We start from the raw sequence: 20,633 nt of genomic DNA, 5'->3' as shown, positions 1-20,633 counted from the left end.
ACTAACTCCCCCGGGTTCCCTTTTTCCCGCACACAAGGGATCCCAGCTTTCCTTGCAAAGGAAAATTAAAAAGACTCTTCATGAAAGAAACAGCATGAAGCGCAAGAAGCGCAAGACTGAAGTAGAAACATCCCATCCTTAATCATTATGGGTCTCAGTCCTTTCCTTCCCTGCTACTCCAGCCTCCTGGAGATCAGAGCTGCGGGCCAGCGCGGTGAAGGGCAGAGGTGGGTCCTCACGGGGGCAAGCTGTCCCCACAGACTCACTGAGAGCAGGGACTCCCGGAGCTTCTCCACAAAGTTCTCAGGAGGAAGGATTCCGAGGGCAGGTCTGTTGATGAATGTGCTCTGCAAAACAGCCAGGAGACCAGCAGTGACTTCTTCACCTGACCCAGCTCCCGCCCACCAGCGATGCTTTTCAGAGCGGGTGTGTTCCAGGCTGTGGGGAATGATATACTTCCCTGCGTTTTTAGAGAAATCCACTAGGATTGCTCTGGGTTTAAAACAAAGTGTCAATTTCTTGGTTGGGATATTGCACTATCACTAGGTAAGACGCTACCATTGGGGGAAACTGGATGGAAAATACACGGGACCTCTTTGTACTATGTTTTGCACCTCCCTCTGAATCTGTAATCTTAAAAAAAAAAACCCATCAGAATGATTGAAAAACAAAAAATGGAAAATAACAATTACTGGTGAGAATTCTCATTCATGGCTGGTGGGGATGTAACATGGCGCGGCCACTTTGGAAAACAGGTTGGCAGTTTCCTATAAAGTTAAACAGACACACACCCTATGACCCAGCAGTTCACTCTGAGGTATTTACCTAAGAGAAAAATGACAGCGTATGTCAGACAAAGATGTGAATGGATATGAAGGTTTGTTGTGGCTTTTATCTTCAGTTGCCAAAAAATGGAAACAGCCCAAATGTCCTTCCACTGGGGAAACGATAAATAGATCGTGGTATATGCACACCATGGAACACTGCTCAGCAATGAAATGGAACAATCTACCCACACACTTAACAACACGGGAGAATCTCAAAGTCACAATGCCGAGTGAAAGAAGCTGGAATCAAAGGGTCACCCACTGCGGGGCTCCACTCCTACGACATTCTGGAAAAGGCAGAACTATTGGGACAGAAAACAGCTCATGGCTGTCAGGGGCTGGGGTGCGATCGACTGCCCGTGGGCTCAGGGGAATGTTTGGGGGAGATGAACGGTTTGTGTCTGGACTTTTTTGGATTGTGGTTAAGAAACAAGTAACATAAAATTTACCATCTTAGGGCTTCCCTGGTGGTGCAGTGGTTGAGAATCTGCCTGCCAATGCAGGGGACGCGGGTTCGAGCCCTGGTCTGGGAAGATCCCACATGCCGCGGAGCAACTGGGCCCGTGAGCCACAATTACTGAGCCTGCGCGTCTGGAGCCTGTGCTCCGCAACAAGAGAGGCCGCGATAGTGAGAGGCCCGTGCACCGCGGTGAAGAGTGGCCCCCACTTGCTGCAACTAGAGAAAGCCCTCGCACAGAAACGAAGACCCAACACAGCCATAAATAAATAAATAAATAAATAAATAAATAAATTAAAAAAAAAATTTACCATCTTAGTCATTTCTAAGCATATAGTTCTCAGTAATGTTAAGAATATTCATATTGTTATGCAACCAGCATCACCATCCGTCTCCAGAACTCTTTCATCTTACAAAACTGGAGCTCTGCCCCCGCTAAACACTGACTCCCCAATCTCCCCTCCCCCCAGCCCCTGGCCACCAGCATTCTACTTCCTGTCTCTGATTTTGAGGACGCTAACCGCCTCAAATAAGTGGAATCAAACATTATGTGTCCTTTTGCAACGGGCTTATTTCACTTAGCATAACGTCCTCTAGGTTCATCCACGTTACAGCATATGGCAGATTTTCTTTCCTTTTTTTTTTTCTCCTTTCCTTTTTAAGGCTGAATACTCCTCCACTGTATGGATATGCCACATTTCCTGTATCTGTTCATCTGCTGATGGACACTTAGGTTGCTTCCACCTTTGGGCTACTGTGAACAGTATGAACACGGGTGTGCAAATGTCCGGGTTTTGACAGTGGCTGTGCAATTATGCATTTTAAAAATTTTTTAGATTTTTATTTATTTATTTTTTGGCTGCACCGCGTGGCTTGTGGGATCTTAGTTCCCCGAGCAGGGATCAAACCTGTGCCCCCTGCAGTGGAAGCGTGGAGTCCTAACCACTGGACCACCAGGGAATTCCCAGATTATGCATTTGTTGAAACCCACAGAACTGTACCTGCAAAGGATGGATTTGACCGCATGTGAATTACACTTTAATTAAAAAAAAAAAAAAAAGGGGAAAAAAAAAAGAGGCTTCAGTAGCTCTGCAATTTCTAAATAGAATGAGCCTTAGGAGAGCAATCTGATGAGGGAGCTGGTTAATACATGAATGAGCTGCATATGAGAAAAGCAGGGTTAGAAAAATTCCTCCTCCCCCGCCCCCCCACACCATTTTGATAGATGTGCGTCCAGAGAAGGATCTCCCTCTCTAAGGAAATCAACAGTGCAAACCGGATGCTAAACAGACACTCGCTTCTGATACCCAGGAAAGGAGGGAGTGTTATTTACAACAAAAAAGAGAACCACTCTAAATGCCAACATTAGGTTAAGTAAACGAAGGCACATTAACTGAAGGTGATGTTGTATCCGGAAAAATGTCGTGTAAAAAGAAGGTTACAATTTTACATTAGGGTTCACTGAGTGTTGTACCTTCCATGGGTTTTGATAAATGTACAATGATGACACGTGTCCACCATTATGGCAAAGACACAAATGGAAATGCAAATGGGGATAAGAATAGAGCGGTCCAGTCCCTCCAGGTCTAGCCAGTGCCCCCTGGAAGGATTGGGAAGAGTCCGGAGGGGTCTGCTCAATGGATAAGCAATGAGGTCATCAGGAAGTGGATCTGGGTAATAGAAAGGGATTGTACTAAATGCAACAATGCAGCATACTGGATTGGATTCTGGGGACCAAAATAATGGACACTAGTGGAAAAACTGGGGAAATCTTAATAAAGTCTGTAGTAGGTAATGCACCAACGTTACTTTCTTAGTTTTGACAAGGGTACCATAGAGAGGTGAGGTGTTAACATTGGGGGAAACTGGGTAAGAGGTGGATGGGAACTATCTTTACAACTTGTAAATCTGAAATTAGTCAAAAATAAAAACATTGAGGCTGGAATTCCCTGGCGGTCCAGTGGTTAGGACTCGGCGCTTTCACTGCCAAGGGCGCAAGTTCAATCCCTGGTCAGGGAACTAAGATCCAGCAAGCCGAGAGGCACAGCCAAATAAATAAATAAATAATAAAAATAAAAACATCGAATTAAAAAGTATGGAAGGTTTGATTGAGCCTGGGATTTGGGAACTTCTCAGGCACCCCTCTCTTTTGGACTCATTTGTGTAATAAACTCAGTGCAAATCCAAATGGTGGCATCACCCCATCGGAGGAAACCCAAGGATAGGGCGGTCCCAGCACTCATCCTCCTGGTGGCATTGGGATTTGGCGTGGCCCACTAGAGTTCGTGGCAGGCTCATACCTCTGTTGCCTCTTCTTCTTTGTGACCAGCCGGGTGGGTCTAGGATAAGCGGTGGAGGGAGTTAACCGTTTTCATTGTAGAGCTGGGGAAACGGAGGCCCGGAGAGGTCAAGCAACCTGCCCCAAGTCACACAGACAGGAAGGGGCAGAACCACGACTCAAACCCAGGTTTGCTGACTTCAGATCCCACCCTCTGCCAGACACCGCAAGCAGTCTCCACCCGAAAATGTCAGTGCTGGACATGAGTTTACTTGGCACAGTCCGGAGACCTTGGGTGGCCTGTGGGGGCTGCCGAGGGGCCTTTTGTTTTGGCTTCGAGGTATTAATGGGGCTCCAAAGAAATCAAGCATAGCACGAGATCAGGGTGGAGGCGAACTGCCATCACCGGCAGAGGGGGAAGCGGCTCACAGAGGAGATGGCCGGGCTGGCAGCGTGACTGCCTATCTGGGCCCAGGGAAGATGTGGAGGTGGTATTCTTGTTTGGCAAAGCGTGACATTCATGAAGAACAGAAGATACCTGGGACTTTGGGTAGCAGAATCAATTGAGGACAGGTTTCTAGAATCCTCGCCATCAGACCTGCTGTAGCGGGAAGAGAATGAGCTTTGGTTTAAGTGGCTGTGCAACCTGGGGCAAGTCACTTAACCTCTCTGGTCTTTAGAGTCCTCATTTGCAAAAATGAGGATCCCTTCCTGGGTGCTCAGAAGGAGCCAGTGGGAAAACACAACATACAGATGAGGCAGGAGCTCAGTCTTGAAGGACAGAATCACGCAGGTGGAAAGGCCTGGAGGTCACACTGATGTCTTAGCTGACCAGGCCAGCCGCCCTCCAGCCAGCCTAGCCAAGGTGCCACGGATGTTAGTTGGCACTCATCACACATTGCAATGACTGGGCATGTGCAATGCCCAATAATTATTGTATAACCTGTGGGCAATGTAATGAGATGGCCTGGGTGACATAAGAAGTTCTAACTGGAACCCAGATATTGGATCCAGGTGAAACGGCACATGAATAATGGATGATGTGTTTGGGGTACAAAAGGGTTGATAAGCCCTTCTCAGAACTTCAGTGACTGGCAGGAGCCTGCCCAGGACAGGTAAAATACCTTGACCACCACCTGAGAGCATTTCCTGCTAAGAGTTTGGAAGACCCAAGACATCAATCAACGGTCGTCTGGTCTGATGCCCCAGATATACTCTGCTGAGCTTGTGGCGGTCAGCTGTCACCTCTCTAAGGCTGTGCCGGTCACCATGCCCTCTGCAGGACGTCAGCACAGACTGTGATCTAGACCATGATCCAGACTACGGTCTAGATGGTGATCTAGACGGATCTAATCTGTGATCCAGACTGTGGTCTAGACTGTTCTGGACTGTAATCTAGACTATGATCTCGCCATCAAATCCAGCACCAAGGACAGTGCCCAGCACATAGTAGGCACTCCATCCATCAGTAAGCAAACAGATGTCAAGAAATGAGGCTGAAGAAGCAGAAGCCAGATCACAAAGGGCTTTACACTTGAAATGGAGGAGCTGGGATGCATCCTGAAGGCAGTAGGTACCGGGAGAGGGTTCCAGGCACAGCGCAGTTTGGAGGGTGGTTTGGAGGAGGTGAGAATGGACGTGGAGGTGGGAGGGAGTGATGAAGAGGGGCTGTTGAGGAAACTCCAAGTGGAAGCTGGGGGCAGAGCCAGGACAGGCCCCGGAATGGGTGGGGGAAGGGAGGATGGGGTGTGGCATCCAGGTCCAGGTTCCGGGCAGGGATGGGTGGGGGCAGGGCATCCCCCGAAATCAGAATCCCTGGGCCTGGAAGTCACGTGCTGCTGGGCAACTGTGCCTCCGGAAGCAGCTGACACTGCCAATGTGTCTGGTGTGTTTGTTGACACAGTTTTTTAGCACCAACTGCCGAGGCATCTGGGATCTGCAGAACGTTTCGAAACAAAGTGGGGCTCTGAATGTAAACACACGCGTGGAGCCACCAACGGGCCTCGCCAGACACCCTCCGGAGGACGTGGCTTCTGCTGGAGCAGCCCCTAGACTTGTCAACTAATTGGAGGCGAGAACCACCTCCAGGCCCCTCCCAGGCAGGCACACCCACAGGTAAAGAGGACCCGAGTTCTTTCCTATTATCTTCTGCTGTTCAGATTCAAGGGAAAACGTTTAAGGCTGGGGAGTCGGTTCCTGACATGGTCGGGCTCTCAGTCCCCCTGCTTTTCTTTGATTTCCTTTTAGGAATCACACTCTTTGTCATGTGTGGACACGTATGTCATACCTGAGAATAATGAAAGCCCCAGTGGCACGCAATGCCCGGGAGGACGGGGAGTGGCCGGAGCTCTCACACTGCTGGAGGGAGAATTCCCAAGCCCAGTTTGGAAAACTGTCTGGTGGGATCTGCTGAGGCCAACTGTGTGCGCTCACTATGGCCAGAGATGGACTGGCCTTGTATCACGGGACGCGTGAATGTGTCATCAAAAGACACACTGGAAGGTTCACCCAGATGCTCATCAGCAGTAGGTAGGATGTTAATTGCAGTGTGTTCACACAGTGGAATGATTAAAGCCAGGGGGATGGATCCTCTGCGGCTACCAAGGCTGCATCTTCAGATGGATTTTGAGTGAAATAAGCCAGACGTGATAAAGAGCACACCCGGTACGATTCTACTTATGTGCTGTCAGAAGTAAGGGGAGTGGTCGGCCTAATTTGGTCTGGGGGAATAGGAACTGGGTCAGGGCATGTTGAATTCAGTGGGGGTGAAAAGCATCTTACCCTTGTGATATAGAAAGTACAGACATCTCTATGGCACTTATGATCTACGTATGTACCACATCGTATACGTATATACCACGTACCATAGGTGTGTTGTAGGCACAATTATGAAAATGCCCCAACCCTCATTCCATCCCTGGGACTGCGAATATATTGGTTTGGCCAAAAAGTTCGTTCGGTTTTTTTCCGGAAAAATCGCAATGAACTTTTTGGTCAACCCAGTATTACATGGCAGAGGGAACTTTGCAGATGTAATTAAGCTTCTTATTCAGTTCAGAAAGGAGACGGTTCTGGATTTTCTGGATGAGCTTAGTGCAACCACACAAGCCCTTTGCTAAGGGCAGAGGCAGAGAGAGGGATTGGACCAGCCGTTGCTGGCTTGACGACGTGAAACACGTGAAACAAACTCTGCCAACGACCTGCCCGAGCCCCAAAGCGGATCCTCCCCGAGAGCTTGCAGCTAAGAGCTGACCTCAGCTTCGTGAGCCCCAAAGCAGAGCACTCAGCTGAGCCGGCCAGAGACTCCGGACCCACAAGATCTGTGAAACCATAAATGGGTGTTGTTTTAAACCCCTAGGCTGGCGGTAGTTTGTGATGGCAGCAACAAGAAACTAATACAGGATGGTATTAAAATTTCATGGTGGGGAGAACAATTAGGAAAGTAATGTCTAAAAAGGCTCCTTAAGGGAGTGAAAATTGAAAAAAGAAAGTTGAGAAACACTGGGTTACAAGGGAAAATTCATTCAGCAGTACACTCAGCATGTATGCATGTCTCCGTGTGTGTGTTACAGCCAGTGTCATCAATCATCAACGGCGCCCACAACAGAGGAGAATCCGGCTCCAAATGTTAACAGTGCCGAGGATAAGAAACTGTGTGTCACCTGCCCCCTGCCTGCCACTCCAGTCATACTTGGATCCTTCCTGGCCCTCTCTGCTCAGGCTGCGCTGTCCTCTTTTGTTCCTGAAGCTCTCTGCACCTCTCCCTCCCACCCTCCTCTCCCTACAGGGACCATTCTTCCCTGACCCCTGGCCCCTCCATCCCCAAAAAGCCCAGCTCCCGTGGGTTTTATTCCCAGCACCTCCTCTGGCTGTGTGACCTTGGACAAATACTTAACCTCTCTGTGCCTCAGTTCCCTCCTCTGTAAAACAGGGATAACAACAGTAGCTGCCTCATAGACTTGGCAATATTCAATCTGTGAAGTGCCAGCCACAGTGTTTACACATATTATGCTTGTAACTATTGTTCATTATTATCATTGTCACTGTTTTATGCCCACATAGCACTGACTGCCTCGGTCTGTAGCACTTAGTATGTTTGCAATTCTCTACTTATGTGTGTGGCTAACTGGCTGCCTCCATGGGAGCAGGGCGTTGTGTTTTTGCTCGCCCAAGGCATTCCAAGAGCTTAGCGCATAGTATGTGCTCAATAAATACTTAAGGGATGACTGAATGGATGGACTATTTCCAAAGGCTGCCCCAGTGGTCCTCTGAATCTCTGTGAACACTGCATAACCCGGGGACTCACCATATTTTGAGGCTGTTGGATGAGTTTCATGAGAGCAGGATGGTTGTAACCTGGGGAGAGGAAGATATGGTCAGAGACCAGCATCGGATCTGGGGGTCCCATACGCCTCCCCCCATTGCCTGCCCCCTCCCTTCCCTTCCAACCCTGCAACTCTCTTTACACACAAAGGCCCATTCCTGGGGCCCAGCCCAGATTCTCCTGACTCAGAATCACTCAGGGTGAGGCCCCCAAATCTTCCATTAGTTCTCTGGGTGATTCTGATGTTCAGGTGGGAGACACACTGGACTAGACAGACAGTGAATGAAGGTTACAGCTAACTCGGGACCAGGGTTGGGAGGGTTCCCCAGGCCTGCGTGACGAATTGCAAACGTGGTCCTTGCCTTCCCCGCCGGTGTCCACCGCTTGCATTCGGTCAGGGACTGGGGGAGGGAAGGATGCTGTCTGCACACGTTTGCTCATGTCCGGCCTGGGCCTGCCACCCCGCGACAAGGCCGAGGATGCCCTTTGATTCCGCAAAATTGCTCTTCTACGAATTTATCCTACACGTGAATAAAAACCCATGTAGGGACTTCCCTGGGGGTCCAGTGGTTAAGACTCTGTGCTTCCGCTGCAGGGGATGTGGTTTTGATCCCTGGCCAAGGAACTCATATCCCACATGCCGCAGGTGGCGTGGCAAAAAAAGACAAAAACCAAAAATCCTGTGTACACCTATCTTCATGGTGACTCGCCAACATCTGCAGGCTTGAAAGCAACCTAACGTCCATCAACAGCAGGTCAGTTGTTGCCAGGATTAGCAATAATGAACACAAAGTCTCTTGCACATAGTAGATGCTTGATAAAATGGGAGATTTTTATCATAGAGGAGGGAAGAGTAAGACAGGCCCACACAGCACTGGAGCCAGATGTCCTGGGCTCTGCAGAGCCTTTACTGCCATTTACTGAGCATCTACTGTGTGCAGGGGGCTTTCTGTTCTTTATTGCTAATCCTGGCAACAACTTCCGCAGGAAGGCCAAGTTTGTAGGAGGCACAGAAGTCAGGAGACCAGATGTAAGACCCTCAAAGGCAGACGCCAAGTGTTCAGCCCGATAGATATTGGTTGAATGATGGAACAATGTGAAGATACAGTGACACAGGCTAGAACTCAAAACTGTTACAGATGAGAAAAGACTAATCAGTGACTCTTGGAGCAGGAAGCAGACTTTGGAGAAAAACCTCCAGTCTTCAAGTATCACATTTTTTTTTTTTATCATGCATACCTTGCACCTATTTTCTTTAAACCGATTAACTTTTTAATTTAAAGAGATTTACTTCGGGATCTCCCTCGTGGCCTAATGGTTAGGATTCCAGGGTTTTGCTTCCATGGCTCGGTTGGATCCCTGGTCGGGGAACTGAGATCCCCGCAAGCTTTGCAGAGAAGCCAAAAAAAAAAAAAAGATTTACTTTTGAATGGACACTTTCTATCACTAGGGTGAGAAAGCTGCCCAAGGCTCTGAACCTGGGGCCTGATCTCCTCCATAACAAGAGATTAACAAGTGTAGATTCAGGCGTTAAAGACCCAGCATCACCCAGGGGAGACTCTCTCCTGATGGAATCAAAGAGTGAACAGATTTGAAAAGCCTTGTGGTTTCACTCTGCTGGATGCAGGGAGCGTGGATTGGGGCAGTGATGTGGGGACCAAGGGAGAGAGTAATCAACATTCTTCCTCTGCCTCTCCACTCCACCCCTCCCCGCCCCACTCCCAGCTGTGCTGGGACCAAGGCTGGGGAGTGCTCAGTACTCAAGGAAGGAACACTCTGTGGGGCTTTTCCAACTGACCTTTGGCTAGAGGTCTTCCAGCTCTGACTCTTTATCACGTTGCCTGGATGTTTATGACTTTTCTGCCTCTGTAGATAAGGCAGTTTCAGGGAATCAAATTAAGCCACAGATGCAGCATTTCCTATTGGCTTCAGAAGGAGAGATGAAAGCAGAGCCGGCCCTCTGATCAGGAAATCCTACGCCTGGGCTCTTGATGCCATGGGCCCCCACACTGCAGGGCAGGGGCGGCTGTCTGGGAGGCTGCTATTACAGAAGTCAGCTTGAGAGGCAGAGTCATTGGTTCAAATCCTGGGCTCCCTGGACAGCTGGGGGAACCTGCAACCCCTTGAAACCTGGCTCCCTATCAATAAACTGGAAGTGATAGTAAAAGACCCGACGGTATAGGACGGTCTTAAGGATTACATGAGATAACATGGAAGGCACTATTCCAGACAGACAGTAATTTCTCAATAATTATTAGTTTAAAAAAATCATCTCAATGACTACAGATGTGGGAAAAAAAGGTGGCCAGAGAGAGAAATTTTTAGAACTTCTGGTCTTTTAACAGCTACTGCCAGCCTGACCCTCCCACCCCCCATAGAGATGCTGGCTCACTGGGCATTGAAGCAGAAGGAGCCCCGGGTGGTGGTGGGGGGTGGTGTGAAGGATGACGAGCTTAGCCGGGAAGAGACTGGCCCACAGTCCCAGGAAAACTCGAGATCTTATCCCGTTCACTCCAACAGGATATGGAGAGAGGGTTTTGTAAATCTTAGGCTCCAAATCGCCTTCAGAGGCCAAGGCATCTCTGAATGATGAACTTCCCCTAAACAATGAGTCAGCTGCCAACTGTTGAATCTCATCTTTTTTTTTTTTTTTTAATTTGGCCTCACTGTGCAGCTTGCAGGATCTTAGTTCCCCAAGCAGAATCGAACCTGGGCCTCCACAGTGAAAGCGCTGAGTCCTAACAACTGGACCGCCAGGGAATTCCCCAAATCTCATTTTTTTTTTTTAATTTTTATTGGAGTATAGCTCTTTTTTTTTTTTTTTTGGTATGATTCTTTTTATTTATTTATTTATTTTTTTGGCCACACTGCGCGGCATGTGGGATCTTAGTTCCCCAACCAGGGATCGAACCCGCGCCCCTGCAGTGGAAGCGCGGAGTCTTAACCATTGGACTGCCAGGGAAGTCCCCTATGGGAGTAGAGTTGATTTACAATGTTGTGTTAGTTTCAGGTGTCCAGCAAAGTGAATCAGTTATACATACACATATATCCATTCCCTTTTTTTTTTTTTCGTAGATTCTTTTCCCATAGAATCTCATCTTAATGGGAAATAAATAGGTTCGAGGGACTGGGCAGGGGGAAAGCAGAAGAAGCATGGATACCTAAAGGGGGGTCTCAGGGGAAAGACCCCAGGCGGCTGAGTGCAGGGGCTTGGAGGGGGGTGGGGAGCTGCTGATGGGGAGCCCAGGGTGTTCTGGCATCGTCCACTAAGGGACAGGTTTCATCCGACGCTCAGCCTACAAACCATTGGATGGCGTGGGTAATCCATCGACCCAAGAAACATCGGCCATCCAAGCTACAAACAGCAGCCACCTGCATGTGCCAATCAGCCCTGTTTGCCCCGTCTGCCATGCCCTCCTGCGGCAGCACAGCCTTGCTCTGGATGGCCAGGAGGTGAGCCTGGTGAGGCAGAGGCCACTGGTGCCCCTCCAGGTCACCTTTCCTGGGCAAGCCACCCCTCTCCCAGCTGCTCTGTGTGTGTGTGTGTTGGCGGGGGGGCAGTGCTGCTAATGGCTCCAGCGGCCTCCTTCTCTGCAAAATTGCCCCTGGTGAATGGAAGCCGCTTCGCCCGAGAGATGACACAAGTCCTTCCCTCTGGCAGCTGATGGCAAGGATCGCCCGAGAGATGACACAAGTCCTTCCCTCTGGCAGCTGATGGGCAAGGACCGACTGGCCCAGGGGTACCAAAAGGCCAGCCTCTTTGCCTTGGTCTGGGACGGACTCTGGGGTGCAATGCACGCTTCAGAGCCCCCCGTGGAATCAGGCTGTGGCTGGTCTCTGGCTGAGACCTCATCCTTCTTAATTTCCCCCTGCCCTCTGCTCTCTCCCTCCCTGCCCTTTCTCCCAAGAGCTCTCCCTCAGTTAACCACTTGCACCAATTCCCTGCCTCAGGATCTTCTTCCAGGAATCCTAAGACTGCTGACATTGGACATGGGTTCACATTCTACCTATGCTTCCTCTCCAAGCTTTGCTCATCTACCTACAAAATGGGCATATTTACCCAGATCCATACTTGTAGGGTTTTGGGGAGGAGTAAATGAGAAAAGACATGTAAAGTTCCTAGTAATACACGCTCTACGAATGACTTGTTCCTTTTCTCTGCCCTTGAGGGAAGTGTCTGGCTGCGCACAAGGATGTACATCTTGGAAGGAGCGGCTGAAGTCTGGAGAGCCACAACTAACACAGAGACAGAGGCTACATTCAGGGACTGATTTTCCAGCTCTTACCTATGGGGACAGAGGAGATCTGGGAATAAAGATCCAACATCCGATTGCCATCCACGTCCACCAGGTAATTGCCTCGGCTCTCTTCGTAATTGCAGAAAAAGTGCACAGCTTCTGCATTCTTGGGGAAAGGAGAGACTGGATCAGGCTCACTGCAGTTCCTTAGATCCTCAGTCTTTCAGGATTAAGCTTGAACTGATGAAGTAAGCCATGTCCTGCCCATTTATGGACACATGGACGGTATCTGTGGGTGCTGGCAGTGTTGGATTTTTTGCCCTGCTGGTAATTACATGGGTGATTTGCCTTATAATTGCTTATTAGGCTGTGGATTTGTATTTTATGATTTTTTTCTGTATGTGTTTTATATACCACAACAAAAAAGACTGAGATATAAATCTGAAGAAGATTCTGAAAAGCTAAAATGTATATAGTAAGTCTTAGGGCCTAAGAAAACTAAAAAATATATAGTGATTATGAAAGAAATGAAAATGGTACACTAGAAGATATTCACTGTATGTACAAAAAATTAGTAGAAAATGAAGAGAGGAACAAAAAAGACATGAGACAGAGAGAGAACAAAAAATAAAATGGAAGCTGTAAATACAACTACACCAATAATAACATTAACTGTGCATGGATTAAACAATTCAATAAAAAAAATCAGAAACCTTCAGACTGGATAAAAAGTTTCAGTTATATGCTGTCTACATGAGACATACTTTAGATTCAAGAATACAAATTAGGCTGAAAGTAAAAATATGGGAAAAGATATATGATTCTCACAGCAATCATAAGAAAGATGCAATGGTGTCTACTAATATCAGACAAAATTGACTGTAAAACAAACAAAATGTTCCTAGAGGTAAAGAGAGGCATTTTATGATGACAAAAGGGTCCATCCACTAAGACGACTATAAACATATAAGCAGCACCTGATAACACAGCCTCAAAATACATGAAGCAAAACCCAACGGAATTGAAGGGAAAAATAATTCTATAAAACTAGTTGGAGACTTCAGTACCTGGTTTTCAACAATGGATTGAACAAATAGGCAGAAGATTAACGTGAATACACTCTAGATTAATAGATCTCATAAACATGCATGGAACACCCCACCCAACAACAGTAGGGTACACGTCCCTCTCGAGTGCATGTGGAACATTTTCCAGAATAGACGATATGCTAGGCCATAAAAAAGGCTCAATAAATTTCAAAGGATTGAAATCACTCAAAATAAGTTTCCAACCCCAATAGAATGAGATGAGATTAGAAATCGATAACAGAAAGAAGTTTGGGGGGCTTCCCCGGTGGCGCAGTGGTTAAGAATCCGCCTGCCAATGCAGGAGACACGGGTTCGAGCCCTGGTCTGGGAAGATCCCACATGCCGCAGAGAAACTAAGCCTGTGCGCCACAACTACTGAGCCTGCGCTCTAGAGCCCGCGAGCCACAACTACTGAGCCCGCATGCCACAACCACTGAAGCCCGCGCGCCTAGAGCCCATGCTCTGCAACAAGAGAAGCCACTGCAATGAGAAGCCTGCGTACCGCAAAGATGCATAGCCCCCGCTCGCTGCAACTAAAGCCCGTGCACAGCAACGAAGACCCAGTGCATCCATAAATAAATAAGTACATAAAATTTTAAAAAAAAAGAAAGAAAGAAGTTTGGGAAGTTCACCAAAATGTGGAAATTACACAACACATAAATAACCAATGAGTCAGAGAAGAAATCACAAGGGAAATTAGAAAAAAATGTTTAGATCAAAAGTCAGCTGCATGTTTTTAAAAAAAGAGCCAGCACAGATTAAGTGTTTGTGTCCTTTGGCTAAATTGTAACAAAGAAGCAATGGAAGGATTGTTATTTCATTCCTGCTCACCTGAATTACATTCAGCTGTTTCATTAACTCCTGCAGGAGAGAAGAGAAAAGCATTATAGCACGGACACATGCTTGCCAGAGCAGCTTAAAATCTTTCATGTTTTCCCAATATTATAAATATTTTTAAATTGCTTAATAGAATTAGTTGGCAGGAAACAATTCCTGCCAGTTAAATTACCAGTACAACAGACAGGCTGGAGGTTTAGACACTTCAAAGATAACAGTCAAATAAACTATTTAACAAAAATTTAAGCTGAAGATGTTTACCTAATGTCCAGAAAAGCATGGGCTCTCTTTTTATTTAGGGGTAAAAAAGGCTTTAACACCCCATTAGGAAAACAAAATTAACTGAAAATAGAAATTTGCCCATCAAAGAACCATTTATAATTATAATCTGAACACCCCACTTGTACAATTACACATAGAAACTGGGAATTACAAACTAGTGGCTTTACTATTACAAGGATTTCTTCTTTAAAAACAAGTCAACATAAAGTAAACTTTAGCAATTAGTGTCATAAAACTATGTATTTCCACGTAAAAATACAAAATAATATTCATGACAAGAATATGAAATTTATTCCAAGTATTTTACTATTATTAAATTAAAATCCACCCCTCCCCAATAGAAATACGCATGAAAAAAGTCTTCTTTTGTCAGCAAAAGACTACGCAAAATAACTACAATCATTTATATCGTTACAAAGATTTCTGGATTTATTAAATAGTTTCAACGACAAAAGAGACAGCTTTTGACTTTAAAAAAAAAGACACTGTGGATAAAATCTGCAAAATATGCAAAGAAAATAAATTTGTATTAAAAAGGTTTACACTATTATTTTTTAGGTGCAAACATTAGAAACAGTATTGCACATTACAACACAGAATCAAAGTTAACCAGCCTTCCAAAGTGTGTTGTATGCAGGTTTTGTAGCTTCTTTGAGGAGAAGCTGCAACACCCCTCACTCATCTGTGTGTCTTCCATCTCACAGGCTAACATCAATTCCAGGGATTCAGAGCTACCCAATGTCTCTCATACACCATGTACTGTCACCCTGAGGGCTTCTCTGTACACCATTCCCCTTGCCTAGAACAGAATGCACTCCTTCATCCAATTCCTCCTTGTGGCCCTTTAAGATCAAGCTCAGGGGGGCATGTGCTGTACATGCCCTGTGCCATATCACATCGTCATGTTCCTTCACTGTTGTTGGAATGCTCTGCCCCAGCCCCTGACTCTGGACTCAAAGCAAGCCATGTAACTTGCTTTGGCCAAAAGAATGAAGTGGAAATGATGGTGGGCCAGTGTGGAGCCTAGCTCAAGAGACCTATAGCAAGCTCTCCTCTTCCATCACTGTGAGAGCAAGCTCAGCCTGGCTGGCTGGAGCATGAGAGATGCACAAAGCAGAGCCAAGTCACCACAGTGACCCAAGACAAGCCTAGCCAATCATCCCTCAGGCATGTAGATGAGCCCAAGAGAGCTGCCTACCCAACGGCCAGTTAACCCTGGATGCATGAGCAACTTGTATGCTGCTGAGGTTTTGTGATTGTTTGTTACACAGCATTATTGTGGCAATAGACAACTGATACATCTCCTCTGAGAAGACTTCTTTGGCTTCTTATGAAGGAATGGCTTGGTTTAAGGTTCTGGATCTCTAATGGTGAACTCTCTGAAAGCAGCTAAGGATACGGGCCCCTCAGCTTGGCTGTGTTCTTGCCCCATGGACACTTTTTGCTCTTTTCTGAAACACACCATTCAGCTGTGCTCAACTCACCAGAGATCTAGGCCCTGGAACTTCCGTCTTCATCAAAGGCCCATCATAATCAAATTCAATGTCGACTTTGGCTGCGGCCTGACTGATGTGTCTGGATCCTGCAGCAAACAAAGATGGTGAGAACCCCTGGGGACAGCAGATGTGAGACTCCTGCCCTTATAACACCCGATGTCCCTAACAGAGGCAGTGCCAGGACCTCAGCCCCATCCCCGCCAGACTGCCCCAGAACTCTGAGTGTGGCCACGTGGGCACCACAGGAACCCTGAGGACTTAAAGAAATGGGAAAGCCCGGAGCCAGTGAAGCTGTAAGCAAGCAGCATGCTCACGTCCCGCTGGCGTGAAGATAAGCTGATGCCGGCTTCCTATTCCTTTCGAGTGAGCAATCTCAGTTTTTAGGATTCATCCCAAGAAAATAACGGGACCAGTGCACAAAGATATCGGTTAAAAATATTGGGACTTCCCTGGCGGTCCAGTGGTTAATACTCCGTGCTTCCACTGCAGGGGGCATGGGTTTGATCCCTGGTCGAGGAACTAAGATCCCGCATACAGCACAGGGAGGCCAAAAGAAAAAAGAAAAAACCAAAAACACACAAAAAATATTTGTCATAGTATTGTTTCTGACAACAACAAAGAGGAAACAACCTAAATGTCCAACAATGGAGAGTTGCTGAATAGAATATGCCATATTCTACCACTTCACAGACAGTGGAATACTGGGAATATTATGTATCCATAATAAATATTATCCAAATTTTGTAAAAAATTTAATCTATATCCATATGTATATATAGACCTGAGTTTCTCAGCCTCGGGCCCATTGATGTTGTGGGCTGTGTCGTTCTCTGCTGTGGGAGCTGCCCCGGGCGCTGTAGGGTGTATAGCGGCCTCCCTGGCCTCCACCCACTAGAGGCCAGTAGCACCCACCTGGGAGCTGTGCCCCTAGTTGCATCAATCAAAAATCATCCAGGAGAGAATAATCAAATGTCTAAATTCAGGTGGTCCTCACTTATAGATTTTTTTGGTTAAAAAATATTTGGGGCACAAGTCATTTGCTTGAAACTGATTTCACATTTTTTGCATAGTAATAAACTTGTAGAGGGTTAAATAAACTTGAGTTCCCAGGCTAACCTCACAGGGCTTTTTAGCTCAGCATCTTGCTGAAATGAAGGGTAGTTTCAATCCCAAGTCTCACTGACCCCTAAGCAAAAGACCGCTGTGCGGAATCCAAGTGTGTAATGATTTATAATCAGTAACCCCTAGAAATCCTTTGAATGTCCCTGTTCACCTTTTATCTTCCTGGCACATATTTGGTGGTTGGAAAATGCGAGTTCCTCTTACATGGGTTGCCATACTTGCATCAAACTAGGGAATCTCTAGATACTTCATATAAATCATATGTGTGATCTTATTTTATCTTTCCACAACCCTGAGGGGTAGGTTGTTATTGTTTGCATTACATAGGAAAGGAAACTAACAGTAAAACATGCTAGCATCTCTCTCTGTTTTCTCTCTCTCTCTGTGTCTCACACACACACACACACACACACACACACACACACACACACACACACAACTTGCCAAACTATAAAAAGCCATATTAGAAAACATATTTAAATTCATTCTTAATTTTTCATAATTGCTTTGAATATCAAAGAAGGTTTCTGAATTAATTATGCAATAAAGTGTAGCCCTTTGAACGTAAAATCCAGTTAAAATCCAACACTGCCCTTATTTTGAGGCATGAAGGTACCAGCTTTTATTATCTTTTGTTTGATCTTACAATGAAAAGGGAATTCCCATTTATTCCATTAGCAGAGAGTTAAAGGTCATGGAACACACTGATGACTTTTAAGAAAACTGTAAACTCTTTCTCTCTTCCAGAGCTCAGGGTTACTGGTCAAGACTGAGTCCAACTAGACCTGCATTCAACAGGGATGCCTATTTGGATAAAAAGAGCTCTTAACCAGTGCTGGTCTTGCTTTGTCTCCAGCAAAGGGGGAAAGTGAAAAATTTGTAAGTAGTAAATTGTCCTCTCATGAGGATACACAAGTCCTCCCTTCCTTTCTCCAGAAAATGTCTTGACATTGCATTGTAGGAATCAGACTTCTTGGGGGTTGGAAAGCGGGAATACCAGGAATGGAGGGAGTTAGCAGTGGGACCTGCAGCTGAAAGGATCCTGATGACAGGGAGCGTGTGGGGTCATGTGGAGTCACGGTTATGAGGTTGCCAAGGCCATGAGTAAACAGGACTGGGAGGTGGGGTCGGGGTAGGAGCTAGGAGAGGCAGTGGATAGAGGGGGAGGATCCTTCCACTGGGAGCAGAGATCAATGGGGCATGAGGCGGGGAGGCCATGGCCAGGTGCAAGGCAGATGGGTCTGGGTCAAGAACTGCACTGGTTCCTACCATGTACCAAGTCTTTGTGGGTATGGATGGAAGAGGGCCAAAACTTCTGGGCAGAAATCCTGAAAATCAGAGTCTGGTGAGTTTTTTGGCAACTGTGCTATCGGAAAAAGGAAGATGGGGACGCTAACACAGATTCAGTCCCTACTTTGTGCTATGCAGGCCCTACCTAGGCAAACGCTCACCTCTTGTTTTAATTAATCCACAACCTTTTTGTGAGATGATGTTGTCCCCATTTTACAGATGAGGATCAGAGAGGTTAAGCAACTTTCCTGAGGTCACACAGCTAGTGAGTTGCAAGGCCAGAATCTGAATCCAGAATACTTGTGCTTTTCCTACTATATCTCAATTTTGATTTTTTGTAGAGGAAAATAACCAAATACCAATACGACAAATTTTCTCTTGATGATATATAATGACATAAACCACAAAAAAAAGAACAAGATTTAAATTGTCAAGGAAGCCTTTTCTGGGATCCCTTATACCAAGTTGCATGAGTAGATGTCCATTTACTGAGCACTAATGGTGAACATACCAGGCATTATTCTGAGCAATTTACATGGATTACTGCATGTAATGCTCACAACCCCCTAGGTGGTAAACGTTATTATGATTCTCATGTTAAAGAAGACACTAAAGCTCAGAAAGGTCAATTAATTTGCCCAAAGTCACACATCTGTTGAGTGGCTAAGCTGGAAATCTGTCCGCTGGACCTCTCCTTTCCCGGATACTGTGAATGTAACTCATGTATCTTCCATTTCATCTAGTGTGGGTCTTTCAAATGAAACGTTTGCAGCAAAACGACTCACTTCCCCAGAGGCAAATTACTATCAAAAGTACAAGGAAGCCAAAAAATGTCTGAATTAATATTGAATGATCCAGCATTTTCATTCATGAATAAAGCAGCACGCCCAGAAGGCAGGGGTGTGCCCTGACACACAAGACCAGGCATAGTGGGTAAATCCCGCCCAGCCCTCTGTGGCCATGCCAATCCACAGAGTCATTTTTTTTTAAATTAATCAATTTATTTTATTTAGTTTTGGCTGTGTTGGGTCTTCGTTTCTGTGCGAGGGCTTTCTCTAGTTGCGGTGAGCGGGGGCCACTCTTCATTGCGGTGCGCGGGCCTCTCACTGTTGCGGGCTCTCTTGTTGCAGAGCACGGGCTCCAGACGTGCAGGCTCAGTAGTTGTGGCTCACGGGCCCCGTTGCTCCGCGGCATGTGGGATCTTCCCAGACCAGGGCTCGAACCCATGTCCCCTGCATTGGCAGGCAGACTCTCAACCACTGCGTCACCAGGGAAGCCCCACAGAGTCATTTTTTAACTCTAAACTGTAAAAGCAGCCATCCAATGTTTTTAACGTCCTCTTAGTCTTCTACTGAGAGTAATAAATGAATGTCATTTTCCCAAATAGCAAGGGTTCTGTATGTGAGCCTGGCCAAAATCAAGGTCACGTTCAACTGGAGTTGTTTGCTTTTGTTTAAAAACAAAACAAAATACCTTATCCCTCCCCTCAACTGTCCACCCCACTTACTCTTAACAAGGAAAATATCAGTAAGCAACAATGAAAAAACAAACACGTCTAATTTCACCACCCAGAGAGAACCATTCTGCTGTCTGGTCTCCCGGTCTCTGTGCTCTACTTGCTGATATAAGATGATAAACGCTTTGCATGACGCCATTAGGAACACTGTCTCAGGCCATGAACTATCAGCATGTTTAATGGCTTTGCAGTGATCCAGTGGGTGGAGGCACTGCACGGAAGCATCTGAACACAGTGAGGGTGGTAGCAGCCTGTGGCTCCCCACTTGGGCACCCTCTTCTCTTCCTCACGCTGAGGAAGCAGCTGCCGTGTTGTGAGCGGCTGCATGAAGACTTCCACGTGGCACTGAATCCAGCCACAGCCACGCGAGTGAGCTTGAGAGTGGATCCCTGGCTCCCCCGGTGAACCTTCACACAGGACCACAGCCCTGGTACCAGCTCAACTGTGCCTCATGAGAGACCTGGACCCAGAGCATCCAGCCAAGCCACCCTGGATTCGTAATCCACAAAAACTGTGAGATAATAAACATGCATTATTTTAACCTGTTACATTTGCAGGTATTTGTTATATGACAATAGATAATTAATATGTAGTTAAGGGTGTGGGTCCTGGGGCAATCTGGCTCCGCTCAAAGCCTGGCTCAGTCCCTGGCAGGCTCTGAGACTCTGGGAAAGTTACATAACCTCTCTGAGTCTCAGTCTGGTTCAGAGCAACGTACCAAGGTCAGTTCCTCAGTTGTGACAAATGCATCCTGGTGATGTAAGATGCTAACACTGGGGAAAACTGAGTGAGGAGCATATGGGATCTCTTTGTACTGTCTCTGCAATTTCTCTGCATACCTAAAATATTCCAAAAGAAAATGTTTATTTAAAAATAAA

General features: G+C 46.5%; 1 protein-coding gene across 2 annotated transcripts in view; it reads right to left on the bottom strand.

Annotated features, from left to right (window-relative positions):
• Positions 1 to 20,633, bottom strand: part of ABAT (4-aminobutyrate aminotransferase) — an 88,417-nt gene that overhangs the window by 17,081 nt on the left and 50,703 nt on the right. For both annotated transcript variants that reach the window (XM_036824602.1, XM_036824603.1), the window contains exons 3-7: positions 15,816 to 15,913; positions 14,044 to 14,073; positions 12,173 to 12,290; positions 7,869 to 7,918; positions 267 to 347 (exon numbers count right to left, since the gene is read on the bottom strand). In XM_036824602.1, coding sequence (XP_036680497.1) covers positions 267 to 347; positions 7,869 to 7,918; positions 12,173 to 12,290; positions 14,044 to 14,073; positions 15,816 to 15,913 — 377 coding nt within the window. The remainder of the gene's footprint in view (positions 1 to 266; positions 348 to 7,868; positions 7,919 to 12,172; positions 12,291 to 14,043; positions 14,074 to 15,815; positions 15,914 to 20,633) is intronic.

This window comes from Balaenoptera musculus, chromosome 15, assembly GCF_009873245.2.
Source record: "Balaenoptera musculus isolate JJ_BM4_2016_0621 chromosome 15, mBalMus1.pri.v3, whole genome shotgun sequence".
Classification (NCBI taxonomy): domain Eukaryota; kingdom Metazoa; phylum Chordata; class Mammalia; order Artiodactyla; family Balaenopteridae; genus Balaenoptera; species Balaenoptera musculus.
The sequence above is the reverse complement of the archived record's forward strand: the minus strand, read 5'-3'. Positions and strand labels throughout refer to the sequence as shown.